The following is a 22,647-nucleotide window of genomic DNA, read 5'->3' on the forward strand; positions in this document are numbered from 1 at the left end:
CTATTATTCATACTTGTTGCTACATATCCCAGTTGAGGAATCAAATGTTCATCTGCACAATTCTCTCTTCCTGGTACCAGTCGCTGGTATTTTGTTGGGTGAGGGTTTCCATCCACATCTACCAAAAATGGTGGGGGCATAAGATGAGGAGCTTGCTGAGTCTGCTCATCTAGGACATAATTGTTAGAATCACGAATCAGTGGCCGGTAGTCAGTGTGGAAGAACATCTGATCAGGAATCTAGAAAGAAATGAAGCTTCCATATAATCAATTTTGAAGAAAGGAGACATGGAGAGTTATAGTCTACTATATTCAAATTCAACAACCATAAAAGACAACATTTTTGAAATAACAAAATTCACTATAGAATATTTTTGCTGTTATCTGTGAATCCCATGAAACAATGTATTTGAATATTCTAAAGCAGGAGTGCCCAAACCCCGGCCCTGGGGCCACCTGCAGCCCTTCTCAATGTGGCCCTCAGGGAGCCCCCAGTCTCCAATGAGCCTTTGGCCCTCCGGAGATTTGTTGGAGCCCACACTGGCCCAATGCAACTGCTCTCAGCATGAGGGCAACTGTCTGACCTCTTGCGTGAGCTGTGGGATGAGAGCTCCCTCCACTGCTTGTTGTTTTATGTCCATGATGCAGCAGCAGCAGCAAAGGCCAGCCTTGCTTTGTGCAAGGCCTTTTACAGGCCTTGAGCTATTGCAAGACTTTCATTCATTCATATAAGTTCATCTTTAATATATTCATTTATGTAAACTTATGTAAATTTATTCAAATTTTAAATGTAAATCAATTCATTTTTTCCCTGGCCCCCAACACAGTGTCAGAGATGATGCGGCCCTCCTGCCAAAAACTTTGGACACCCCTGTTCTAAAGAAACTACAAGTAACTTCCGGAGTTCTGTATGTAAGTTGAGACATATATAAACTATAAACAAAACTATGAACAACTTTCTGTAGTGGTTGAAAACAGTACAGAAATATTTCTGTAAATAAATATTTTTTTAAAAAGATAACCAGACCCTAATGAGTATACTCTCTGTACCAGTGCATACCTAGGTCATCTGACACCCAAGGTCCATAAATCTTTGTCACCCCATATGACATAATTACACATTTTTATACCACCTTTCCTCTAAGGAGCTCAGGGTGGTGCGCATGATTCCTCCCCTTATTTTGTCCTCACAACAATCCCGTGATGTAGCTGAGACTGAGAGATAGTAATAGTCATGACATGAAATGAATAATAATAATGGCCAGAAAATAAATGCAGTGAATATTTCCCCATAACCAATGGATGAAATTCTGCATCAAATGGTATATAACATGATGGTATTATTCCTAAAAGCCATGATTTTCACAATTTTGATCACTAAGGTATCACCGCCTCCCCCCCCCCCCCAAGAGGTCTCATCGATCCATTTTGAGTAACGGCAGTTTTAACTTTTAACACCAAGACGCAGTTTTGAGAATGACAATCTGTCCGGGACCCACCAGAAGTGACATCAAGCAAATTAAATTATAAATAATTAAATTAAAGAAAAGCAAATAAATAAGGGGAAGCCAGCCCTGTTCCACCAAGTGAATTTGCTCTGTAGCCTGCCTGCAATAACGCCCCCCTCCCACAAAAAATCAGTGAGATTTTCAGCCCTACCCAGTGCCCAGTTCAATTTAAGTTCTTATATTTAAAGCATATCACTATCAGGACCCACCTAGCTTTACAAGCCTAAAATAGAAAAAAATTCACCTTACCAGCTCAAGCCTCTGTTTTATTCTTTTTACTGGGGGCAGGGCTGCCTTCTGGAGCATTTGTTGAGCTCCACATTCACCAGATCGGGACCATTCTGGTGGCCTCGCATTTCCCTTTGCCTGACCTGACCACAAGCAAAGGCAAGCTTGCTTACTGGCAAATAAATGTGACCATGTTGCTTAGTTTCGCTTTCCATAGGACTCAATATACGTATTTGTCAGCTTGGTGGGGGGGGGACTTCCTTCTAGGGTGTTTTTGGGGGGCTGTGTTCATCAGGTCTGGACCATTCTGGTGTCATTCGATTCCTCTCAGCCTGCCCTTTCCAATGCGTAGGCATGTTTGCCTACTCATGAGTAAACATGCAATGTGGCTCAGTTTCACTTTTCATAGGGCTCCATGCATTTTTGTTTTCTCGTTTTTTGGCCATAAATTCAGTACATGACATGTTGGTATTATTCCTAAAAACCGCGATTTTGATCACTTGTGGTGTCACCCCCCCCCCAAGGCTGGCACCTAGGGCGAACAGCCCCCCGCCCCTTGCTAGCTACGCCAGTACTCTGTGGTATATTTTTCTGTAGTGTAATGAAGAAAAAGGGACTTAGAGCAGCTTAGGTGGGGGGCTGCATTTGAATTAGTTGAATTTTAAGACTTGCATTTTACAAGTAACGATTTGCATTTCTATTAATTGAGTAAAGTTCTATTGTACTCATGGGTACAGTTCTATTATGTACTCCTTTACCTTTATCTGTCACTTTTAAATCTCCAAAATACAGTCTCTCACTCCAGAGTGAGATGCTATGTTTTTCTTGTCTCAAAATCAAAGCAACATCACACCCGTGCAAAAATGTCAATGTGTACAGACTGCACCTGTGAGAAAGTGTGACACAGTTATCCATAAGTTGGGATGTCCTTAAGTCGGGGACTACCTATATTTGGTACTACGATACAGAATCCAAGCTGAGTACATAGGGCCATTCTGAGGTTTTGTATTTTGGGGGCAGTGCATAAATTTAGTTAACAATTAATGGTTATGTCAATGACAGAGCTGGCATATGTAGGAACAAGCGAGAAGAGGAAAAAAACAGAAACAAAACTGCATCTCCTGCTACTCTGAGCACTATCCACTTTCCAATGACAGAGCAGATAACTTGCAAACTCAAAACAGCCCTGCTGGGATGAGATGGTTGGCAACCCCACCTGTGTACTTCTTTTCCAAATGCTGTTCTGTCACCAATACAGTTTAATAAATCATTTGGCTACATCATCCTTGTTGTCTCCTTTGTTAGTACTTAGGGATTCCTTCTCCACCTTAGTTATTTTTTACCTCAGTTGGCCTCAGGGTGGGAACTCTGCAGGCAAGGGGGGCTTCTCTGTTCCCAGGGTCTGCAGCATCCTCATTCTTATTTCTTCATCTCCAAGTGGGAGAGAACTCCTCAGTGATCATGATCCCTGTTCTCTGCTGCAATGATTTATGGTGGGCAGCGGCAAGAGGACTGGGGCCAGCACAGTGGCAAGCCATGCCAGCAATGAAAGCATAGGGTGCATGTGAGACAGCTAGTAGGGCCACTGCAATAGGTATCCTGTGTCATATGCCTGTCGAAGAATTGCTCCATGTAGTGCTTTCACTGATAGGTCCAGATGTGCCAGTTTGCTGTGACGCATGGTGTTACATGCTAGATGAAGTATTTGTTGCTTATCTCCTGCTGTGACTGGGTGGTTAGCTAGCAGCTTTGTGGGGAAGCCAATGTGGGTTCTAGACTTGCTTCCCTCTCTTCTTTTGTCCCTGCTGTAGGTGTTTCTGGTCATTCATGCAAAAGGCAAGTGCCTTCTTGGTGACGGCCAGGCTTTGACTGGAGTCAAACCATCTTGTCCGGCTTGTCTGTGCCTTTGTGCAGTGAGTCACCAACACCCTGCTTTCCCAAGTATTGTTGAAGCTCCCCTTTCGACTTTATCCCAGTTCCTCCTCCAGTAAAAGGGTTCCTTCCAGCTGGAAAATGCCTCCATGGGAATTCAAACCTTGTTACGTAGAGGCTTGTGCATTTGTTTCACATGGCTGCCGTTTTCCAAAGGAGCTCTCTTTCTACCCTTGCTCTGCTGTGCTCAGGAAGATATTCCTTGAATGGGTGTGTCTATATGGATAAGAGGACTTGAACACTGGGTACAGGTGCCCCTAGTATTTTTTTGCTTTTGCCCTTTTGCTACTGATGCCACTGTGACTCCTACAGGAGGTGAAGCATCCTTTTGTATGGGTGGGTGGTGCCCTTAGGGAATTTCTCCATGTTTTTGGTGGAGCCTATAGTTGGTTCTTTGAACATCAGGGCACCACTCAATAGATAATAGATTGTGAGGGTATTTCCATGAATGCCAGGGGTGTTTACTGGGGAAAGGCTGTGCCAGCATTACTTTACAAGGACAGGCCTGGCATTTGGCCTGCGTTGTACCAGGGTCAGTGTGCCATCAGTGTGGCCGTGTCCGGATATGCTGGGGATACAACCAATATCTTGCCAGTGTCCATGCAACTGCAGCATAGTGTCTATTTAGTTGGACCTTTAAGGTACTTAAGAAACATTTGCATTTGAACAACATACCAATCATTTGCTAGAGAAGGTAACACCATTTGGATACAGAAAGTGTGCAGCAACACACTTAAGACAAAACAACATTTTAAAAGGGACAACCTTCAGTTTCAATCCCCATATTTAAACTTGCCCTCATTCATCAAACAACTAAAGCAGCGGTGTCAAACATAAGGCCCAGAGGCCGGAAGCAGCCCGCAAAAGCTTTTTATCCGGCCCTCAGGCTCTCAGCAGCTGAGCAGTGCTGAGGTGTTACTGCCGAAAGGGCAGCCCACGTGAAAATTGGGCTCTCCCATAGCTTGAAAGATTATCAAGATTTGTGTATTTTCTCTTCTGTCATTTGCAACTAATGAGTTTCTAAGTGAGAAAAAGTGGTGCATATTTTTGGTTATGACCAGTTTAATGACATCACTTCGTGCCTAATGACATCACTTCCGACCCTCAGAAGGCATCATGAATGCTATTCGGCCCACTGTATGAAACAAGTTTGACACCCCTCACCCCTGAACTAAAGTTTATAGGAAAGTGTAATATTAAATACATTAATGTTATTAGTGCGATACCAGTCTCCTGAGACTGAAGGATGCCAATGATGGAATGTTATTGGCAATGCCACTGATAAAAAGCACTATTAAACAAATTTAAGAATACCTTTTCATAAGGTTTGTTACAACCAAAGCCAAAGATCAAGAGATGTCCATGAGAATCTGTGCAGGCAAAGTGTTGTCCATCAGATGAAAACTTGCAATCAAAAACAGCACCATGTCCTTGCCCTTCAATCTACATCAAAACAAAAAGAACTTAAGCATTCTGAAATGAACTGACAAACAGACTCCATCCTAGAGAACTGATGTCCTTTAGTAATTAGAAATAATTACCCCAGTCCACAGGACTGGTAATCATTTTATTTGAGTCTATAATTTGATATGCACATCGTATAAAAACCTGTAGAAAATGTAATGTTGTAGAGGAAGAATTGGGAGAGCTAGAGACAAACGCAACATTCAAGAGGATTAAGGTACCTTTAAGTGAAGGGTGAAAAGTGAAGGGCGAAAAATTTAAGTGAAATGTTGCATATATGACAGCTTTGGAAATCTGATCAGTCCACCATTCTAAAAGAACAAGCTGACTCCTGAATGATCATAGTTCAAACAAGTTGATAAACATGATTTTAAACATAAAAAAGAAAATACCCATTGCTGGAAGACAAATAAAAGTGAATACTAACCATGTTGAAATAATGTTTCATTTGAATGCCTTTTGTTATATCCCAGATAAAGATATTGCCATCATGGCCTGCAGAGAGCATAATCCTGGAATCAAATGGATGGGGCTCCAACACAAATACTTCATCTGCATGTCCCTTTTTGAACACAGAAATACATAAATACATTATATGTATTTTGAAGACAGATGGAATGCTACTTTTAGTGACTGATAGCGCAGCACAATGATGTGATCTTGCATAAGATGTAAGAATATGATCAATTTTGTATTAGTCTTAATTTTTGTGCTAGTGTTACTTGGTGAAGAAAACATTTTGGAAAAACACAGCAAACATTCCGTACCGTAAGATCATGAAGCAGCTGCCCAGTATAAGAATTCCACACTTTAAGCAGGTGATTGTTCACAGCAGTTACCACCAAGTTATCATTTTGACTCCAAGCTATCATGGTCACTTTGGGCTTCATAAATTTGTCCTCTTCTGAACACAAATCACTATTCCAAATAAAGTGAACCATTTTAATATATTTAGAACAAAACTGTCAATATTTAAAATTTAGAAACACAAAAATTGAAATTAAAAACAAAAATTGAGTTCTTAACTTTACTCAGCGTGTGGTTGGTCTGTGGAACTCCTTGCCACAGGATGTGGTGATGGCATCTGGCCTAGATGCCTTTAAAAGGGGATTGGACAAGTTTCTGGAGGAAAAATCCATTATGGGTTACAAGCCATGATGTATATGTGCAGCCTCCTGATTTTAGAAATGGGCTATGTCAGATGCAAGGGAGGGTACCAGGATGCAGGTCTCCTGTTATCAGGTGTGCTCCCTGGGGCATTTGGTGGGGCCGCTGTGAGATACAGGAAGTTGGACTAGATGGGCCTATGGCCTTATCCAGTAGGGCTGTTCTATGTTCTTACTTGACTCCATTTAAGTAAAAAAAACTAAACCTAGATTAATCTGGAAGTGTAATAAAGCCATCCAACTGAGTATTTAAAGCTAACCCTATTGGGAGCCAAATCTCAGAACACAATAGGAATATACTTTTTCTATAAGGAGAAAACATTTACAAAATTTTGCTGCACACAGACAACCACATAAGGACCATCAGTTGTAACTGCTATCGTAAAAACCTGAAATCCATCACTACATGTTCATCAAAGTCCTAAGTGTCTTCAGAGATTCTCATTCTGATCAGTCAGAATATGAAGCTAAGGAAAATCTTTGGAGATTCTAGTTCTTAACTATTCATAATGCAGAAGCACTAGGTGCTTTGGTAGAGTGCTTTCTAGTTCTTGGAAGAAGAAACTCTAAAGACAATACAGATCTTCGCCTTTGGAGTACTTAGAACCAGAAACACTCAAGATGCTTGGAAGCCTTGCGTTAATAGTTCTGACAGATTTTGCATTTTTATTGCAACATATCCTACTTATGGAAGACAAGCTTCCTCAAGTCCTCCCCTCTCCCCCAAGTTTTTTTTCCAATTGCAGAAGGCAGAATCTGGCCACAACCCCATATTTTCTGGTGAAAATAAGGTTAATGCTTCCACACAAGTATGTGTACATTTCTTTTTTTAGAAGTGGTCTTTAATTAGATCATATTACTTAAAAGGTTCCCCCAGACTACTAAAGTTTTAATCACTGCCAATACCACACACAAATACATAGTACTTACCCAGGTAATTTGGCAGCCATGTCTAACAAAATGTTCTTCCATTCAGCATGCTGAAACCGCCAGATCCGGGCTGTTCCATCTCTGCTGCCACTTATGAACCTTGAAGTAATTTTAAAAAGATACTATGTGATATACAAATTGTAAGCATAGCATTCACATTTTAAGTAGCACTTTTCAAGAGTTCTTAAATATGCAACACTGCATAAAAAAGAAATACATCTGAGCCACAAAATTCTCCATAGACTGGCCTTCAACTGTGTTCACACATTTCCCTGGGCATAAAGGAAGAAACATTTTGTGATGTAAAAATTCACAATCCATCAGAATTCCTCAACTATACTCAGTCTAGATGTTTCCAGCCAGTGTACTGACTGGAAAACGTTATGCACAAGTTTACCACCACCAAGTCAACCGATGGTGGATATTCCCCTTGGTTTAAACGTTTCTCCCTCCACCACTTTCTTGGCTGTCCAGATTCATAGAATGGCAGTAGCAGCTCTTGAGTAATAAAGGAGCAAGCAAGTACTTCACACCCTGTACAACTCAAGGAACAGTCACAAAACCGTATTTGTTCAATTTTCTTCTCCCACTTGAATAAGAATTTTCAAGTATAAGCACAAATCATCATGTAGAAGCACAAAGTTCACATATTTTTGCAAGAGAAGGCATGGGATAGATAACAATGGCAATCACTACATATGAACCTCTCTCACCCATCTCCCCCCTCCCCATGCACACATATGCAGTTTGTCGTGAGGTTCCAAATATAGTAGGTACTTATGTGGCATTAGCATGATCTAATACATTTGTTTAAATGTCTAGTTTCTATCAAGGTCCTCTTTTCCTGAACCCCTGAACTTTATTCAGTAGCAGCAGCCCATTCAATTATTGTGGCCAGACAGGGCATCTCTGAAAATTTCTCTGTTTTATTTCTCATGCACAATACATGCAATTTCCTACACTAAAGGAAATCCATACAGAAAAATGCATCTTTTGTGAATGGCACTGAGGACATTTTCCTCCCGCCTCAACCACCACAGACACCCGACTATAAGTCGATCCCACAGATAAGTCAAGGGCAGGTTTTAAGCCAAAAATCATGGAATTTTATATGACTCTCGGGTAAGTCGGGCGTTAAACTTGGGGTGTCTGACTATAGTTTTGTCTGATTTTACCTGAGGCCAGATCCTGAAAAATAACCTACCACTAACTGTAACCCAAGAACTGTAGTCTCTAATTTATTAAAAACATAGTAAAAGATCATAAGATACATTTTTATTCTTTTTAAATTCTGGTCTTCACCTCCTTTTTGTAAACACTATCAGAGGAAGTGCACTGTAAACGACATACCAGTAGAACAGTGGTTCCCAACCTGGTATTCATGTACTCCCAGAGACACTCAACAGGACCTTTAGGGGTATTAGAAAAAGTATGTAATGGTAGAAAAAGCCAGGTCGTGCTCCAGAATGCCTTGCAAGGACCAACAAGGCAGGAAGGAAGGTAGCTAAGTTGACTGTGAAAGCCCCACCAATAGCTAGATTTTGGTCATCAATTCATCTATGAACCAGTGATTGAAAACCAGCACAGTAAAAAAGCTGAAACATAATATGGAAAGTGATCAATCACCCAGAATTTCTTAGCACACTTCTAGTGCAAAACAGTGCAAAGACAGAGTCTTCTGTTCTTCAAACAGATGAAAAGAGAAAATATGTGATAAATACATGAAGTCTGGGTTTTCATAAAGAGGAGATGAGGGCTTGTATTATTACGAACATTTTGCTAATATGAAGGGTACAATTTATGGAAATGGGCTGCCAAGGGATATGCAAGTGAGAAAGGTTGGGAACCACTGCAGGAGAACCATGAATCAAATCCACCTTTAAGCTGTCTGGTGTGTTAAGCCAGAAGCTTTACATACAACATACAACCCATAACACAAAACTGAGAGTGTGCAATCCAATTCACAGCAGATTTGCAGCTGCATATATTTGCAACCCTTTTTACTCAGAAGCAGACCCACTGCTTTCCATGGGAGTTATTCTTAAATAATGGTGCACTGAATTGTAGCCTGGGACTTTATTTCAAATGGAAAGGAGGATCCCATTGTGGTGTTGGGAAAAAAAAAAAAACTTCTGCCAAATGCATGCATTTGCAAAAAGGAACCAGGCTGCAGCAGCATTTGCAAAAGGGAAAGGAGGAGAATAAAAGGTAACTTTGGCTGGAATTTCTCAGGAAAGTATTATTGTTACTATAGAAACAAGTGATCTCTGCTTTGCTTCAAATGACCTGCTTGAGCAAGAAACTTTTCAGAGCTGAAAGGCTATGCCGTCTGATTGACCTGGAGATAAGGTGAAGTGATAATTGGAGCTTGATTACTTGGCAAAAATTTTACCTACTATAGGCAAGTATCTAAGGTAGTTCTCTTTCAAGGCAAAGATTAGACAAAAAGAAAAATCCACCAGTGGACTTTTATCAGGAGGTTGAAGCTGCTAGTCAAACAGTTATTAAGCAAAATGCATGCTCACAAAGTTGCAAAAAAAACTTGTATAATATTAGAGGATTATACCAATTCTTGTAGTTAAGGAATAGAAGTGCCTTCAGTGTGGTAAAACTTTAGCAAGATCCAGGTGATCACTATTTGTTGTTTTTACATACATATATAGAGGAAGATATGGAGTAAAAAAATCTGAACCTTATTCAAATTACATACAGTGGTACCTTGGTATCTATGAGGGTTCAGTTCTGTCCCCCATACCAATATCTGCAGATACTGAAATCCTCTTTTAAAAATGTTCATGGAAGTAAAAATCAGAAAGAAAATAGCCTTGCCTACTTTAACATCACAAAATTGCACCATTTGCAGGGCAGCCTTTTGCACTCCCAGAAGGCATTCTGGGGTGAACTGGGCTGAGGGAGGGGGTTGACTGACCCAGAAAAGCCTTCCAGGAGCACAGAAGACTGCTGTACAGCCCTGAAAATGGTACAATTTTTCAGCTCAAAGGTAGCTAAGGCTATTTTCTTACTGTTTTTTTTCTTTTTAAAACATTTTTTAAAGGGGACTCTGGTATCCTCGTATGCCAGACCCTTGGATAAAATATGTACACTGTATACAGCAGAAGCTTGTAACTAAAAGTGGAGTCTGTTCCATATTAGACCATTGTGTACATTATAGCAGTACTAAATTTTCTTAAACTTCTTCAATGTACTGGTTTTACACTTAGCCTCACAAACATACCTATCATCACTATTAGAAAATTGAATGCTGTCAACTTTGTCCTGCAAAAGAGGAAGATGTGTTAAAATAGAATGCAAACACTGCCAATTTAAATTGATCAATCCCTCTTTCATGCACAAAAGGAAATACAAGCTCAAAACTCACTTGGGCATGTGGGACAAGCCATAAAGTTCTTTGCATTCAACTAATTAGCTATAAATTATAAATAGTATAATTTTATACTATAGCTATAAATTTATAGCTATATATATATATATATATATATATATATATATATATATATATATATATATATGAGCTATAAATTTATAAATAGTAAAGAACTGTTATTCTCCAGGTTCTATGACCGGGCAGGATTTTGCAAGATCAATAAGACAGTGTACTGATTAAAAACAAAGAAAGCTTTTCATTGTGGACATATTTTAACAATATGCCTGAGGACAGTTAGTGTATCCATGACAGAAATTCCAACACACACACCAAGCAGATCACTTAAGTGAGTGAACACAGAATGCAACTCAAGTTATAATATATATTACATGGTTAATTATTCTCATCCCCATATATCTAGAAACATTTTCACTCACACACAGACTATCCTGGCCACAGAGAGAGCAGTGATATCACCTTCCTATGCTGCCATGACCAGTCAAACCATGAACTGAATCACATACTTTTGGCGGCTCCCTTGACCCCCTTTATTCTCTACCTACAAAATTCTCTGATCAACGTCACACTTCCCATTTTATTCCATGGAAAGAAAAAACCATCTAATCCTGACTAATACTACCCAATGAGTTTTCACCAAATCAACAAAAAGCCATCCCAGCAAAATATTTGCATGTGAAAAATTTCAACAAATTTCAATTTCAAATAATTTCTAAAATGATAATTTAAGGTACAATTTTACTGGCAAAAACATGGATAGAAGAGCACCAATTCTTATGCTGAAGTTCTAATTCAGACCTTTATTTCTAGTAAGGTTGTATACCTTATCAAGAAGATTCTCAGTATGAAATTTCATATCAAATTTCAATATCAATATGTTCAATATCAATATCTCTTGTTTTCTGTACTTCCAGAAGCATCTAGTAGGCCACTGAGATGCAGGAAGATTGACTAGATGGGCTCTTGGCCTGATTCAGAAAGACTCTTGAGTTTAGCTCAATATCCATTTCTGGCAGCTACATTGGATGCAACTTTGTTTTCAGGTCCAAATCAAGGTGCCGTTTTAAACACTTAAAGCCTTTATCTGAAGGACAGCCTTTTCCAACATAAACCAGCTTGTTCCCCAAGATCTTCAGAGGTACATCTTTGTGTACCTCCCTTGACTGAAGCAAGAGGGGCAGCAGTGAGAGGAAGAGCCTTCTTGATGGTGGCTCCCCAGATATGGAATTCCCTCCCAGGACACTTTCCAACAGGGCTTGAAAACGTTGTTTTTTAAATTTTGGTTTTATATTATCTTTTGGTGGCGGTTAAAGTAGAGGGAAAGTTTAACAGTTGAGGACATTGAGGGGCCTGCTGGACTTTTTTCCTCTGCTAATTGCCTGATGCTTTCATATTTTAATCAGCTATTTTTATGCCACTATAGTTTTTTGTTTTAACTAATAACTAATAACTATAGTTATTGTTTTAATGTAAGTTTTAATCTTTTTTAAACTGCACTGAGCACCAAAGCTTGTAGCCTGGGGAAAGGCAGTATAGAAATCTTCTAAATAAATATTTTTTAAAAATTCATCAAAACCATAACAGAATCGTTATGCTTCAAAAATATAATCTTAAGAAATCTACCCCATTTTAACTACAGAGCTGCTCCCATGATTCTGTAATGTACAGCTGATATAAGAAACATTTCTAATTTTCTGAATTATCACTGTTTTAATGAAGATTACTAGAAATACTGAATGGAGTCAAAGTATTTGTGTTTTATTTGAAAAAAATCTTATCAGATTTTCTAAAAAGGCAGTAATTTTACATGTAATGCTATAATTTGAAGTCCCACTGACAACAGTTCACTGACTAGAACATGTTAGGATAAAAGTTGTTGAGTTTACAAAACCCATACGTGATAATCTGCTATCAGGAAAATTCAGTTCATTACTTATTATGCTATTTATTGCAATCGCAGCAGTGAGGTCAGTATACAAATCTTAACTGGTTGCATTTCAAAGCAGCAGAACTTTGATTCATTTTAAAATATGAACATATAATCCCATTTCAAAAACAGATTACTTACAGCATGGCTCTCCAGCTCTGCAATTTTTTCAGGTGTTTCAGAACCAAAATAATACATTCTGATAACATGATCTGTACTCCCAGTTGCCATGAACATCCCACCTGAAAATGTGAATATAGCTGGAATGTTGACAGATATTTATACAAGATATAATTTCTAGAATTTGAAAGACCAACCTATTTTTAGTTTTCTATTAATTAGCAGAGTGATGCTTCTGGTTTGTCTACAGAGATATGGAACAAAATATTCTTTGGTTGTTGTTAGCATCCTTCAGTCTCGGAAGACTATGGTGTCACACTCTGAATGTTGGTTCTGGAACAGAGTGTCCTCTCCAGTGCACGAAGCCTGGGTAAAGTAGGTATGGAGGATAGGCTGTTACCCATGCAGCAAATCCCCCCTCTCCACGTCGCTGAAATGGTCCAATGGAAAGGCAGAGGCCAATACGGTTAGTTCCAGCGGCGTCGCAGGAGTTGCCAGAACATGACTGTGTTCAGCCATGAACTGCCTCAGGGACTCCGGCTCCGGATTTTGCCTCGAGGTTGACTCCTGAAGCCTTTTCCATAACTGGATGTAGCCACAAGGCAGTGGAGGTTTGGGATCAGAGCTTTCCTTCTCTCAGATGAGCTGCCTTCCCAGGCTGACGAGTCCCATCTACCCGGTGGCTGTTTAGTCGCCTCTTACGACAAGTACAGCCAAACTGAGGGCCTATTCTTATCCCCAGCCCCCAGGGGTTATTCTTTGGTAATGTACCTTAATTATATATCTCTTTGATCGTAAAAAATGCATTTTTTTCAACAGTTCAACAGTACAATACTTGATAGAGAAAGTGAACTACCTCTTAGATACAAGACTAAAAACAGAAGCAAGGTTGAAAATTAATGGCATGCAAGGTACTTTTTAAATCTTTGTCCTCCAGGCACAAATCCAATCACTCAACTAAGCCACAATGGCACTCTCATCAAATAGCAAAGCTTGTCTGCACTACTATAAAAAAAAATCTCAAACACAAATAAACTATTACGGAAATAAAACCTTTCTTTAACCCCAAAGTGTGAGACTGGTCTGGTCTTTTCTCGGTCAATTAAGACAGTTACTTTCTTAGGTTCATCATAGTATTTCTTGCCAACTTGACCTATTGACTTATCACAATATATTTCTGATTTACTGCAACTAATAAAACCTAACATCACCTACTGTAAGGGGGATCAAAATTTGGAATTAGTGCAACACTGAGCAATTCTGGTTACATTTTTTATTCCTCAGAATGACTCAATTCATATCTTAGAAATTAAAGGCTTGGATCCAGAATAGTTTGAGAGGACATTCACTCATTCAACAGGGCTTTCCTTCTACCCTGTCCCCCAACAATGCTTGCTCCATTCACATGTCATGTTTTCCAATCTTCAAAACAATAGTTTGGAGAACTGGCTCATATTATCTTTGCCATCCTCCCACACACCTATTTTCCCCCCTCTTCCATGATGTGCTTATAACTATAGTTTGCTGTAATTTGTGAATCTCAACTACTGTTCGGAAAACAGGAGTGCGTATCTTGGTCAAAATTCAGATGCAACAGCAAGTTATAAATAAACCATGAAAGAGAGGGAGAAAAATCTGTATGTGAAAAAGGTGTATCAAAGTCAATGTATGAAGATTGGAAAGGTCCCATGGTTCACAAGATATGAGAAACAATATGACTTACTCTTACACAGAAAAAAATATGCAGAGATTCTTTGCGGAAGAGCCACCCAAAACTGGTTGCCTCAGATACAAATAGCACAATCTCTTAAAAGCATTAGACAAAATCAAATTACAAACCATAAGTGTGCTTTAAAAATAAAGATAATGGTGTTGATAGGGTGAAGGAATAGTACGTTTTAAAACAGAACTGCAATAGAATCCCAAGGATTCTGCAAGTGGAGCAGACTTCCTGCTGCAGTACTGTATATACTTACCAACACTAAATGAAGAGCAAAGCATCTGAACTCCAGGTCTAGGCTTCTCTGTGAACTTCAGTGGCTTGTTACTTTGGAGATAATACAAGTTGTTAAAACTTACAGTAGGGCAATACAGTGATGTCTATGAAGGTGTTAATTAAAAAATCATTTCACCATAAATTCTAAAACCTATGTAGCTTCTATGTAGAATTTCATAATTCCTTTGCTTTAATTTTCCAATAACCAGGCTGCCACATTTTCTTGTGCATAAGTCAATCTTGCAGCTAAGTCAAGGGCACGTTTGGAGACAAAAATCCAGGCATTTCCTATGGCCCATGGATGAGTTTGGGGGAGGTTATTGCCAGCAGGGCTATGCCACTGGAAGTTCCATTCCATACATGCTTACTCCCTCCCTTCAACCTATTCAGGTTGGTATAGCTTCAACAGAATGGAACTTTCATTCCATTTAGCTCATTCCCTCTCTTAAATCTACCAAAGCTGGTGGTGCTGCAAATACTCTCTGTGAACCTCAGAAAACACAGGCTGGTGCTTGCATAATGTCTGTCTGCCTCTTGCCTCTCTTTTTTCTTTGAACTTGAAGATGCTCTAAGAGTAAGTTCATGATCAGATTTACCATATAAACTTGTGTACAAGTTGACCTAGATTTTAGGATCAATATTAAGACCTAAATTTCTTGATTTATACGTGAGTATGTACAGTAGTTATTCTGTCTATCCTTATAATAGATCTCAATACACTACTATAACAAAGGCTTTGAAGGCAACTGTTTTCTGTGCAACATAAAATGCTGTTTTATGCAAATGAAAGGAATATAGCACAAAGCAGTTATGTACCTGAATTTCATAGAATTGGTATCCCATTGCCAGAAGCAAACTGTCCCATCTGCACCAGTGGAAGCCATGTATCGCATGGAGTTCTTGACCAATGGGCTAAACTAAAAGTTAAAACCAGACAGCACAACCTAAAGTGTATTTCAAAAATCGAATAACCAATACTCTACTTAATGTATTACAATAAACTAAGGATTGCCAAAGATTACGCAGCAGCACTATAGGGTGTCACGGTGCATTCACAGGGGGCACTGCAGGAAGTCTCCAATGGTCCCTCCTACTAGTTTGTCCCAAGTCCCACCACCTTGGATTTCACAAGATTTTGACAGATTTTGGGCACCGCCATCTTGGATTTCATGAGATCTTGAGAGATTTGGGAGCTGCCACCTTCACTCTTGTGAGATACAAGATGGGGCGCCAAGTTGAACCAGGAAGAAGAGGCTGCAGAGATGTCACGACCCAGGTAAGTTTGGGAAACGCTGCAATAAACCCTTCAATAAAGCTTTCAGTTCATTATTTTAGATACATATCCGTTATGAAAAATCTACCAATTTCATTCACAGTCACAACATTTTCTGCTGTAAAGTCATTTTTGCCCAACATTGCATACATGCAACAGGGATCAAATGTGTACACCTGTGGGCTGGACAGAAATGGGTTAATCAACTTTGCAAGGTTACCACTACCAATAATAAAAAACTGAAAGTAACACAGAACTGTTGTATCTAATCACCTTCAAATCTTTTATTGGACATCAAATTGAGAAATTTCTCTTTACACAAACACATATTAACTCAAAGCCTGACACACTGTACATTACACACCCTTAGCAACACACACAGCCCAATCCTAAACTGCCTGGCGTGCAGGGCTACCATGGTGCCAAAAATGCTGCTGCCGTATCCTAAGTGCACCAGGCAGCCACCAGCCCTTCCCCTGGGTAAAAAAAGTTGACCCGCAATGGAGCTACTCAATTCTGCAGCAGCACTTGGACTGGAGCAGTATCCAGAGCCTCCATGCTGGGCCATGGGGCCTGACAGAGCTCAGGATCCAGTGGAGCTTTCCTCCAATCACATTCTCTCCCCCGGCACACCTCTCCCCCACCTCAGAACACCTCCTCCCCGCCTCCCCCAACACTCCCACCTACCTCTCCGCCGCCCAGCAGTTCAGGCAACGGTGGAGAAACCAACTTTCCACCACCGCTAGGCCGTTGCTGAGAGCTCGCAAACGTGCTTTATGGCACATCAGTTCATAGTTCAACAGTGCGCCAGTTCAACAGTGGCACACACTGTTCAGGATTGAACCCTAGCATCTTTAAAGGAAACTAAGCACACTATTAGAAACCAAAACTATATAAAAATGAGATTGTGATAGTACAGGTTGACCCATTCCTGGATCCCCTGCAAATACCAAACCAGTGGATACTGAGATCCACAGGGGGCCTCAGAAGACCTTCAGAAATGCCTGGAACTGCCTTCCGGTTGTATCCGAGAGATGTTCTGAATCAAGGGGAGGTCACATGCAGTCTCCCTGCGCCTCAGAACGCCTCCAGATGTACACATTTAAAGCATGGTCATGCAGCTAGGGAGCTTACCTGTAGAGATGTAATTGAACCTGTGTGTCCTTGTAAAACAGCAATTGGAGCACATGTCCTGAGGCACCAAACCCTGATAATTTTATCACAACTGCCAGCAGCAATCATTGTGTTTTCATAGTTCACAGCCATATCAGATATCTCTGCTGAATGTCCTCTCAGGGTAGCGAGTAACCGACCATTGTGTGTGGACCAAATCTTTACCAGACAGTCATCTGATCCCTGAGGAAATAAATGCTGTTTTAACATACATTCTCTTACTTAACATACATTCAGCTCAAATCAGATCCTTGTAGCAGCTTTCAAGCAGAAAAAAAATGACAAGCCCTGCTGGATCAGGCCAAAAGCCCATCTAGTCCAGCTTCCTATACCTCACAGTGCTTCCAGGAGCACACGCTTCCAGGAGCACACAAGACAACAAGAGAACAGCATCTTGTTGCCACTCTGTTGCACCTGGCCTTCTGAGGTAACCTATTTTGCACAAACCCATCATGGCTTATAACATTAGAAATCACATTTAAAAGTATAACATAAATTCTAAAATGTAATTGAAGATAAATTTGCAACAGCACAGCCAACTGTGATTATATAAATCTGTCTAGCTGGTTCAAAAAGATGAGAGAGAGAGAACAAACACACAATGAATGCTTGATGTTGTTCAGCTCTCCTATTAGTTTAATTCTTGACAATCACCATGGTAGTACTGGTTAGTAGACAAGAATATTGCTATCTTACAGAACCACAAAAATTATTATATTCCTAATAAACATATGGGAAAAGTCCATTAAGATCTTTACTACTGTACAAAGATTAAGAGCCACTCTGCACGAGGCCTGACTTATTTTCAATTCCAAGGACTGAAACTCAAAAGTAAAGGCAGTTTTTCCCCCTAGAGCAGCCATTTTCAACCTTTTTCAGCTCACAGCACACTGACAAGGCACTAAAATTGTCAAAGCACACTACCAGTTTTTTACTTACATTAAATTACTACATTACAGTTAATCTTAAATTAATAGAATTAATACAATTAAATAATTACATGACAAAAAAAATTGACAAGAAGCATGGAGAGGGAAGTATATGTGGTTTCTGAAAAGGAGGAAAAACTCTATGTTCAAACTCTTATCAAAAGTGCCAGAAAGTGTTGGCAAAGACAGGGCAGGTTGATCACATAATGGAGAATGTTGGTGAGGGGCAGTGAGGAGACATGACTGAAACAAGTGCAGGATTAAACTGGGGGTGGGGGGGGGAGAGAATGTGCGGCAGTGATTCTGTATCTTTGGAAGGTGCTGACAAGTGAGGGGAGGGACAGTCAGAGAGTTGCTAACTGTGACTATGAGATTGGGGGGGGAAATATTCCTGGGGAAGGGGGTGGGGGAGAAAAGAAGTGCCAATTGCCTGCTTGCGTATTTGAGAAAAAAGAGTGCAACCAAAAGCCCAATCCTATGCATGCCTGCTCAGAAGTAAGCCCCACTATAGTCAATGGGGCTTACTCCCAGGTAAGTGTGGATGTAGCAGCATCCCCAGAGCCCAATCTTATGTATGCCTGCTTAGAAGAAAGCCCCATAATGGGGCTTACTCCCAGGAAAGTGTGGATGGGATAGCACCCCCAGAGCCCAATCCTATGCATGCCTGCTCAAAAGTAAGCCACATTATAGTCAATGGGGCTTACTCCCAGCAAGGTGTGGATGGGACAGCACCCCTAGAGCCCAATCCTATGTATGCCTGCTCAGAAGTAAGCCCATTATAGTCAATAGGGCTTATGCCCAGGAAAGTGTAGATAGGATTGTGGCCCAGCGCCCTTCCTCTAAAAGCCCCAAAGTGCAGGGAGGGTCGCTCTGGGGAGTTGCAGGCAAACTGGCAAGGAAAAGGGACTTCAGGGACCCTGAAACCTTAGGTTGGGGGCCTCAGCAGACTCCCTCGCTATGTACCTTCTTGCCTGCTTCTGGCTCCCTCTTCTCACTCACTCTGCTGCTCCCACCTCCTGGCTCCTCCAGGCTTCTCTTGTTGGCCAATCAGCATGAAAGCAGGCAACAACCTCCTTTGTGCCCAACCCTATGCATGTCTACTCAGAAGTAAGCCCCATAGTAGCCAACGGGGCTTACTCCCAGGAAAGTGAGGATCAGGTTGCAGCCTGAGTCCTGCTCAGTAGCAGGAGCAAGCTCCAAGTGAACTCTTCAGCTGCTGCGTGGGATACAAAGCAGCCACGACCAGCCCCTTCCCTGGCTATTCCCTTGCTCGCACTGCCTGCCAGGGGAGGCTCAAAGCAGTCGCTTCTCCCGCACACAGGCACGCAGCCGCTGCCTGCCTCCTCTGATCCTGCGGCACACCTGAGGCAGCCTTGCAGCACACCAGTGTGCAACATCACAGCAGTTGAAAAACCGCTGCCCTAGAGAAACAGAAGTATTTTCCCCACAAATGTAGAATTTTCTTTCTGCACAATTAGAAATTTAAGCCATTTTATAGGCACAAAAAACCACACATGACTCTGAGCCCACTCCTGAGCTCTGTGCCGCAGCAGACTGTCGCAAACGTGCCATAAGGCATGTTTGCTAGCTTCACCACCAGGCTCCTGCCTGTGCTAGCCCAGCACCAGCCAGTGTTGGGCTAGCACAGGGCGGGTGCCCGGCCTCTGCAGCTCGGCGGTCTCCCAGACCGCTGAGCTGCAGCACTGTAAGCCGTGGCGGGGAGGAGGTGTTCTGGGGAGGGGGGAGGCTAGCAGGGGTGGAAATAGGGTGGGGGAGGGCATGATGCAGGGAAGGGACAGGCTGGAGGCGTGCCGGGGGAGGGAAGGAGGCGGGTCTGCGGAGCTCCACTCCACAGGATCCAAGGTGCTTGAGGAGTGCTTGGTACCCTACACAAGCACCTTTACTTTACCCCTGACCTTTTGGTCTGCAATAAAGTGTATAGCCCCATTGAGGGGCTGCTCACCTTACCCGGGTGAAGGGGACAAAAGTCCCCTTCTCCCAAGGCACCTCCTGCGGTAGCCCGGGGCATGCAGGATCTGACAGCAGCCGTTTTCTGTGCCGCTGAGGCTGGGCGCCCCGGGCAGCTCAGGATTGGGTTGTAATTTATCAGATGACTACAATCAAAACAAACATTTGCTGCTCACAAAAAACACACCACTTAAACGATTTTCAGAAATAGTTTCTCTCTCTTACTCCAAATATACATTATTAGGAGGGGGCGAAGTTCTGCTATGGAAAGAATTTCACTTTTCAAACAGGTTCTCTATTAACTTTTTGCTTTCCAACCTGGAATCGATTTTAGATTCTAGATGTTTTCAGTCAGTGGCAAGTGTTCTGTAAATGTTCGAAGAAACTAGTTATTTCACTGAAGTCTTCCTGACCAGCAAAACCTGCCAGATTTTCTTAAGCCCCTGATCCACTGAGTATGGTCCAACCACAGGCAGGACCACAGATTCACTGCCAAATTCCATTTGAAGTATAATATGGAGACAATTCCAATTTACTAAGCCTTAACATCAGCTGTAATGCTACAGTTTTTTCTTGTGTTTGACAAACAATTCCAGAATGCACAATCTGAATACCCTGCTAACTTGGCAAAGTGACACTCCTTTTTCAAGTGACACTCCTCATACATTTAGCAAGGGAAGAGTACCCCTCTTCACTCCAGTACAGTGTCTTTTTCTAATGGTTGTTGCTGGTGTTCTGCAACTTTTTAGATTTTGAGCCCCTTTGTTATTTGATTTTCTCTGTAAACCACTTTGTGAATGTTTTTGGTTGAAAAGCTGTATACAAATTTTTAATAATAAGAGCACAAACTCACAGTAAATATTCTATGTCCTGTTTTGTCAAATACCACACAGTAAACTGCAGAGAGATGACCAAGAATCCGTCTATGCATCTTTATGTGTTGATACATGTTTCCTGGGAATGAAGAACTGGGTCTTGTACATCCAGTCAATTGTTTTGCATAATTCACGTGCACTAGAAGAGAAATAAAATTGACATTAATAAAAAACAGTATTTTTTTAATCCAAAGAATTTCTTACATTTAGGACCACATCAGTGTAATACTGTTCAGTGGTTACCTGTGTTTTTAAACATTCTCCTTATGCACAAAGCCATCCAAACTAACTGATGCATAGCACTTTAACTCAGCAGAGTCCACCCTTAAAAGCTGGCTCACCAAATACACCCTCCTTAGCTTCGGGTCTGCAACACGCAGATTTAACTCAATGCAAGTTTTGAATCTGCGGCTGGAGGGCCTCACTATACCTAAAAACATTCCTTTAAATTAATGTTTAAAACTGCTTTTTTAACTATTGCAGAGTGGCAGGCAGGCAGCCTCAGGTATTTGGAACAGCTATTTCCGGATTGCACCGAGCAAAAAAATCGCTTCCTTCACCCTTGGTTGCCCCAGAATGCAACATGAAAGTGTTTAATCATTTCTGTGTTGCACTCTTTTGCACTCCAGAGCCAAGGCAGCAGGTTGCTTGCCTCAGTGCAACCCAAGAACAGCTATTCTAATCCCCTGAAATTGCCTGCCTGCCTCTTTGGAATGGTAAGAAAAGTTGCTTTGAACTGTAATTTAAAGGGACATTTTTTCACATTTCACTATCCATGATTTTCAGCATCAGGGAGGGGCCTTAAAACTTGCCCTCTGTTTATCCATGAGATAGACTTATGTACAAGTCTGTTTACATCTCTCAACTAGAATAAGCAAGTCCCCGTTTATTCTCTTGCCCTTGCTATAGCACAACAGACACTATGTTTTTACTACAAAAGAAACAGCTGATGCTCCAAGACAAACTTCTCTGTCATTATCATTTCAGCAAGTGGTGGCCAAGATTAAGTACTACACCACACTTACATACCCACAACAAAGGTTGGTGGGATAAGGCAGAAATTCAGAAGATCAAAACTTTAAAATCAAACCATGTCTTGTACAGCTATTGTTACAATATCTAAGCAAGCAGAATATTTACCACATTGCAATTTTTAACGTTTTTTTCTCTAGTAATCATAACTATATTCATGTCAGATATACCAAGACAAATGAAACAAGTATGTTAATAAGATTAAGAGACTTACCAAGATTTGGTAGTTTACTACAGTTAGCAGGCATTTCAGGGGGTCTTCCTCTACGAAGGGTAGCAATGACGGAGCCCTTCCAAACTTTACTTCTGCAATCTGCAAAATAAGTTTCAGTTGAACACAACTTATAATTCCTTATAAGAATGTTCCATTGTCAACATGCACAGAACACTCTTTGGGGCACATCAGGGTTGTTAATTCAGATGATTTTTTAAAAAATCTTTTAAAACATTTTAAGATTTTGTTTGTTGGTTTTAACCACTAGACTAAAACAAAAGAATATTACACCAACAAATATAAGGTCTTCAAACTGAATCAAAGATACTTAAGGGCTGTTCTATATACGTGATAGATATTAATCAGGTTTCAAACCAACTTATAACCTGCTCGCTTGTTTCATTAATATCAATTATGCAAAGAAATTGAAGATACACATGCATCTGCACCAAAAATATGAGTGAAGTTATCTTAAAAATCATAGCTTTTAAATTTGAAGCCATTTTTCTT

General features: G+C 40.8%; 1 protein-coding gene across 3 annotated transcripts in view; it reads right to left on the reverse strand.

Annotated features, from left to right (window-relative positions):
• Positions 1-22,647, reverse strand: part of BRWD1 (bromodomain and WD repeat domain containing 1) — a 72,848-nt gene that overhangs the window by 38,431 nt on the left and 11,770 nt on the right. For 2 of the 3 annotated variants that reach the window (XM_066622283.1, XM_066622282.1), the window contains exons 6-17: positions 22,138-22,236; positions 20,870-21,030; positions 17,081-17,302; positions 15,490-15,590; positions 14,654-14,724; positions 12,699-12,799; positions 10,463-10,503; positions 7,228-7,326; positions 5,899-6,049; positions 5,559-5,693; positions 4,982-5,110; positions 14-239 (exon numbers count right to left, since the gene is read on the reverse strand). In XM_066622283.1, coding sequence (XP_066478380.1) covers positions 14-239; positions 4,982-5,110; positions 5,559-5,693; positions 5,899-6,049; positions 7,228-7,326; positions 10,463-10,503; positions 12,699-12,799; positions 14,654-14,724; positions 15,490-15,590; positions 17,081-17,302; positions 20,870-21,030; positions 22,138-22,236 — 1,536 coding nt within the window. Of the gene's footprint in view, positions 1-13; positions 240-4,981; positions 5,111-5,558; positions 5,694-5,898; positions 6,050-7,227; positions 7,327-10,462; positions 10,504-12,698; positions 12,800-14,653; positions 14,725-15,489; positions 15,591-17,080; positions 17,303-20,869; positions 21,031-22,137; positions 22,237-22,647 lie in introns of those variants that run through there. The other variant, XM_066622284.1, reaches the window with a different exon arrangement.

The sequence above is a fragment of the Tiliqua scincoides genome, chromosome 3 (assembly GCF_035046505.1).
Source record: "Tiliqua scincoides isolate rTilSci1 chromosome 3, rTilSci1.hap2, whole genome shotgun sequence".
Classification (NCBI taxonomy): Eukaryota; Metazoa; Chordata; class Lepidosauria; order Squamata; family Scincidae; genus Tiliqua; species Tiliqua scincoides.